Consider the following 6,558-nt stretch of genomic DNA (forward strand, 5'->3'; position numbering starts at 1 on the left):
AAGTTCCTACTGTGTCCAATTTAAAATAGCAGCAGATCGAATCTCAGCAGCTTCTGTCACACCACCACTGGTCAAAGTGTGGGTTTTGATCTGGACAGATAAATAGCAGTGCTATTTATATGTCTAGAAGCTATCAACACAGGATTATGCAAAGTCCAGAAAGGGGCTGAATGATTAGCCTACTGGTGATTGTATATATCCTGCTAGCCCCTTGTTCCAGATCAAAGAGGACAGATTGGAACAGACAAAGAAACACAGAAATAGTAGGAAAGACAGAAATAGTATAAAGTATAAAGACAGAAATAGTAGTATAAAGACAGAAGTACAAGATAGTGCAGAAAAACTGGATAGAAAGTTCCTACTGTGTCCAATTTAAAATAGCAGCAGATCGAATCTCAGCAGCTTCTGTCACACCACCACTGGTCAAAGTGTGGGTTTTGATCTGGACAGATAAATAGCAGTGCTATTTATATGTCTAGAAGCTATCAACACAGGATTATGCAAAGTCCAGAAAGGGGCTGAATGATTAGCCTACTGGTGATTGTATATATCCTGCTAGCCCCTTGTTCCAGATCAAAGAGGACAGATTGGAACAGACAAAGAAACACAGAAATAGTAGGAAAGACAGAAATAGTATAAAGTATAAAGACAGAAATAGTAGTATAAAGACAGAAGTACAAGATAGTGCAGAAAAACTGGATAGAAAGTTCCTACTGTGTCCAATTTAAAATAGCAGCAGATCGAATCTCAGCAGCTTCTGTCACACCACCACTGGTCAAAGTGTGGGTTTTGATCTGGACAGATAAATAGCAGTGCTATTTATATGTCTAGAAGCTATCAACACAGGATTATGCAAAGTCCAGAAAGGGGCTGAATGATTAGCCTACTGGTGATTGTATATATCCTGCTAGCCCCTTGTTCCAGATCAAAGAGGACAGATTGGAACAGACAAAGAAACACAGAAATAGTAGGAAAGACAGAAATAGTATAAAGTATAAAGACAGAAATAGTAGTATAAAGACAGAAGTACAAGATAGTGCAGAAAAACTGGATAGAAAGTTCCTACTGTGTCCAATTTAAAATAGCAGCAGATCGAATCTCAGCAGCTTCTGTCACACCACCACTGGTCAAAGTGTGGGTTTTGATCTGGACAGATAAATAGCAGTGCTATTTATATGTCTAGAAGCTATCAACACAGGATTATGCAAAGTCCAGAAAGGGGCTGAATGATTAGCCTACTGGTGATTGTATATATCCTGCTAGCCCCTTGTTCCAGATCAAAGAGGACAGATTGGAACAGACAAAGAAACACAGAAATAGTAGGAAAGACAGAAATAGTATAAAGTATAAAGACAGAAATAGTAGTATAAAGACAGAAGTACAAGATAGTGCAGAAAAACTGGATAGAAAGTTCCTACTGTGTCCAATTTAAAATAGCAGCAGATCGAATCTCAGCAGCTTCTGTCACACCACCACTGGTCAAAGTGTGGGTTTTGATCTAGTAGTAATCTCAGCAAGGCAAATGGCTTCTTGGTTAGAGTGGGTGACAATGTTATCACACGTAAAGATGAAATTACCTACCTATGTTCCATCCTGGAGGCTAATCTTTCCGGTGATAAAATGGCCACCAACATAATCAAAAAAGTCAACCAAAGAACAAGATTCCTTTACAGGATCTCCTCACTGGTCGACAAAAACACCTTGAAGACCTTAACAGGAGCCCTTGTACAAGGCTTCTTTGACTATGCATTCACCTCCTGGTACCACAGCACCTCAAAGGCCCTTAAAACTAGGCTCCAGACCTCCCAAAACAAACTGGTCAGGCTCCTACTTGGCCTCACCCCCCGAACCCACCTCACCCCTGCCCACTTTGACAGACTGGCATGGCTTAGGGTCGGCGACAGAGTACAGCATCTTGCAATGGGTCTGGTCCACAAGATTCGATACTCCACCAAGATACCCATGTACCTGTGTAAATACTTCCTTAATGTTAACGAAGTCCACACCCACAACACCAGAGGGAGTGCAACGAACCATGTTCAACCTAGATTCGGCACAAACAAGGGATTAAATTATTTTCGCTCCTATGCCACCAAAATGTGGAACGCCCTACCAACAGTCATTAAGACATGCAAATCCCTTGACTCCTTCAAAACCGCTCTCAAAGGGCACCTACAGATGGCTGCAATTTGAAACTGGCCCCCGTAAAATCTGAATCCCCCCCACCGCCCCCCCCCCCCTTTTCCCCTCACTGTATATGTTTCTTTTCCCTTTTTACCTCCATTATGATGAATTCCTGTACTGTTCTTTGTCTATATAGAAGTGTCTATTTGTACGTCTCTTAATGTTTTGATGAATTGAACATGGTGGACCCTGTTGTAAACAAGTGTAATGCTTAATTGGGTCGTCCACTCACAGTTAGCAGCCTTTGTATTGAGTTTGTGCTTGAAATGTACTGTAATTCTGCAAACTGTTAATAAAATGTTCAATCAATCAATCAAAGCATTCAATACTCTGCGAGATGCCCTGGTTGAGCTCAGGCTTGTTCTAAATACAAGCAAAACTAAGTTCATCTTTTCACCCTAGAACCACCAGACCAGAAAACGTAATCTTAAGGTGACTCCAGACCGAGGAAACTTGTCCAGACCAGTCAAAGACTAGGCTACTTAAAACTCTCATATCTGCACAAAAACAGTCTGCCGGGTCAGCTTATTATAAGCTACTGTGGGCTAGTTGTCCGTACTGTACTGTACTGTGCTGTACTGTACCCCTTTGTACTGTAGTGTACTGTACTCCTTAGTATTGCACTGTACTGTAATGTTCTCTTCTGTACTGTACTGTACTGTACTGTACTGTACTGTACTGTGGTTTAAATAACATTAAAAAATAACCAAGTTTTATCTTATAAGTGTGAGCAGTATTTAAGTTGAACTTAGCTTAATTTAATAAAAATGAGTTGGACCAACACATTTAGTTACATTAGTTTGAGTTGGACCAACACATTTAGTTCCATTAGATTGAGTTGGACCAACACATTTAGTTACATTAGATTGAGTTGGACCAACACATTTAGTTACATAAGATTGAGTTGGACCAACACATTTAGTTACATTAGATTCAGTTGGACCAACACAAATCAATTCAGTTTATTTGACCTTTGCTTAATTTAATAAATGAGTTGGACTAATTGAAAAACATCCATTGCATTGAATTGAATTGGTTTGAGTTGGGACTACATATGTGACCAGATTTGATCGAAGGACTGCCATTGGATTTTTTTCATTTTTGTTTTTATCATGTCATATGAAAGCAGGGAATCATAGCTTCAAATTGACATATTGGTTGTGCAGTTTGACCCACTAGTTTTTGAGATATGGCTTATAGAGTAATGTCTTGCAGAGATACAGCAATCTGAGAATTTGGTCTTCAAAGATGCAGTTCCACGGTCAGTGGCATTTGGGGGCGCTGTTTCCTCTTCATTGCTAAAATGAGGTACTCTACCCCCCCAGGCGGGGGCAGTATTGAGTCGAAAACAAGAGTGAAGCTATAGTTATTAATTCTGGGTCAGGGTATAGTAAGGAAATGAGCCTTTATAAAATTGTCAAATTCAAAAAAGTAGTAGGCCTATACTATAAATTACCCAATTGATTTACTTAAGTTAAAGTACTACTACCCTATTCATACTAATGCATATAAGGTTGAAGTGGTTAATGTATGTTTTATAATAATTATCAAAATCTACAAAGTAACTATAGTAACTGGAAAATGTCAATGTTTTAGCACCTATATTATGTTATTGGGGTAGATTCAAATAGTAGTCAAAGTTGAATACATAATGCAGTTACCACAGTTTTTATTAAACGTCCCTTTGTTCTCAATAGAGGGGAACAAAAACAAAGATACACAGCGTATTTGTAGCTTTGAATCTGTGTAGGTGAAGTTGAAACCAGTTCATCTTTGTAGCTCTGTAGCTTTGTGTCTTTTGCAACAGCTATACAAACGCTTACATTGACAGAATGGTAGACAGCATCTTTGCATCTGCCTGGCCTGGACTGTTAGCCGTTAGCTCCTGCCGCTAGCCGAATAGTACTAAGCCCGTTTTCAGCTAAATGCGGAAATGTCCAGGCTAAATAACTTATCGACGGGAGTCGTGTTAATATTATTTACTCGTCAATGTCATGTTCACTCCAAATAAACAAGTATTATGCACTTGATGCGGAGAGCCATCTTATAGAAGAGTTGCGATATTGAGGGGGCAGAAAACAGCCCGGTCACGTGGTTCATGTACTTGCACGAGCCCATAGACTGCAATGCATTCCGTAAACTTCCGGTTGTCCCTATTTGAGGCCTTCAAATAGGGACAAAGGTTATGTAGAAGAGCCGCCATTGACTGACAGACTAACAGACAGACTGGCCCCATGAAGTAAACGGAGTTTGCGTAACTCTGATGAAGTAAAGCTTCATTCACGTTAATCATAATAGCATAATAATAATATCCGTTTCTCAAACAAATCTGAGAAATCCCAACGGCAAATATTCGGTAAAACAGTGACCCCTATTGTTCCAACAAAACAAGCAAGGATGAAGAGGCCTTAATGTTTATTAAATAAACATTTTTGTAATGTACTTAGACTAGTATTTAAGGTAGAAATACATAACGTGACTCAGGCCATTGACCTTATATATATACACACACAATATATACAATAATTACACCAGGAATAATTAATAAAAAATCAAATCACAGCAAACATTACAATCCACACAGCAAACAACACAGCAAACAATTCCTGGTATAACATCCTATTAACATCCTATTACAATCTGGCTGGTGTCTTTGACTTTGTTGGGCGTGATGGTGGGCTGGGTGGTGGCTTAGGACATGTTGTGTCTTTGGCATAGTCCTCACAATACTCTCGGATGTGTTTGTACAGATAGGCCTGCCTCTCTCTGTCCAGTCCTGCTGGTTGTAGAGTGGGAAATCCATGCTTTGGTGGCAGGACGTTGACGTCACGAAGCAGTTGGAACTTCACCTCTTCTTCATCGTTGTGTCGTTTCTTGGCAAACACTATGCCAGGCTTGTTGGCATCAAAGCTGCATGTGATGAAATATTAAATTATGTAAGTAGTGGTTGTTATAGGGTTGAAACACAAGTTTTTATATAATTGAAAAGTGTCAATAAATACATACAAATGTTTAAATATAAAATAAACCCACCGGAAATGCTGGTACTGTTTGATGTGCTCCAGTGGGCGGAAGTATGGTTGGAGGAATTTCTGCCAGTCATAGCAGTGCACCATCACACGGCCATCCTCTGTTCCAACCAGCTGTGCGATGTTGGGCTTTGAGCTGTTGTTCACCATTGCAGCGATGTCAGCCAGGTTGTGGGCGTCTGACTTATGGAAGATCTTCTTGAACTGACCGAAGTAGCAGTCAGGAGCAAATTTTGTGTGACCTACAATCAAAAAGTAGCAGATAGCAGCAGTGCAGCACTCACCACAGTGGGGGAAAAGAACAACAAGCATAAAATTAGTATAAAGAAAACCCAGCTCAAAGTAACAGAACAGAAATGGCTCGAACAAAAACAATAAACTTAAACTAAACTAAACAAATCATAACAGTCATGGTGCGCACACACGCACACACACACACACACTTTGTTTATTTTCACATAGCATCCACCCCTAGTGTTTACATCATAACATGCTTTCTTTTTAACCTACCAGGCTCATATTTCTTTGATGTCTCCTGGTATTTACGCCAAACTTCTGCCCTGGTGGTACTAGAGGAGAGGACTTCTCCAGAAAAGTTTTTCTGGTTTGCTTGGCGCCCTGGCAAAACCACAGCATACTCTGCAGCATAACCTGATTGATTGAAGTATTTATTAACAGATTGGAAAATTACAGTACATTTCAAGCGCAACTCAATACAAAGACTGTTATTGTGGACGACACCATAAAGCATTACACTTGTTTACAATACCTCTTATGAAGGATATGACCCGCTGAATGTCATTTGGCTGCAGATAGCGCTTCTGTCGAGGTTTCTTCACAGAGCGTGGCACAAATCCATAGTCTCTGAACTGCTTGTGGATAGCAATGAGTGTTTTCTCTGCCAAGCTAGAATGAAAACATTTAACATTTAAAATGTATGTGGTCATCATGCATGTATGATGAATGTATGTAGTCTAATGTATAATGTAATGTATGTAGAATCAGAATATAATTGTAATTAATATACAATGAAATATCATATAGGCTACATGAAATTAGCAATAGCAAATCTACAAGCTTACCAATGCATAAACATGTACGTTGTCCTGCAGATTTTTATGTCATTGACGATGTATTCTGTCCATGGAGCCTTCCGTTTGGTTGGCGTTTTTTTGTTGTTCTTATGTGAGTATCATAATGTCCCATAATCAGCATGTCTCTCATGGCTGCCGCCAACATGGATATCTGCTGACGTCTGTCATATACATCTAATGGATCCAACTTTAGCATACACGACTGTGCGGAATCGTTCTCTTTATCTGCCCGGCGCTTTGTGCATCTACAC

General features: G+C 39.7%; 1 protein-coding gene across 1 annotated transcript; it reads right to left on the reverse strand.

Moving 5' to 3' along the window:
* Positions 1 to 4,693: 4,693 nt before the first annotated feature.
* On the reverse strand, positions 4,694 to 5,431 carry LOC306927202 (uncharacterized protein). Its single transcript, XM_079506888.1, has 2 exons — positions 5,218 to 5,431; positions 4,694 to 5,094 (listed from the first exon to the last, which is right to left on the reverse strand). Exons 1-2 carry the CDS (start codon positions 5,361 to 5,363, stop codon positions 4,818 to 4,820), a joined length of 423 nt encoding a protein of 140 aa, XP_079363014.1. The 5' UTR covers positions 5,364 to 5,431; the 3' UTR covers positions 4,694 to 4,817.
* Positions 5,432 to 6,558: the final 1,127 nt, after the last annotated feature.

The sequence above is a fragment of the Electrona antarctica genome, assembly GCF_951216825.1.
Source record: "Electrona antarctica genome assembly, chromosome: 7".
In the NCBI taxonomy this organism is placed as follows: Eukaryota; Metazoa; Chordata; class Actinopteri; order Myctophiformes; family Myctophidae; genus Electrona; species Electrona antarctica.

Coding starts and splice junctions, on each gene's coding strand:
- LOC306927202 (XM_079506888.1), bottom strand. CDS start 5,363: ATGGTGAACAACAGCTCAAAGCCCAACATCGCACAGCTGGTTGGAACA. Junction 5,095..5,217: donor AAACAGTACCAGCATTTCCG/GTGGGTTTATTT, acceptor CATCACATGCAG/CTTTGATGCCAACAAGCCTG.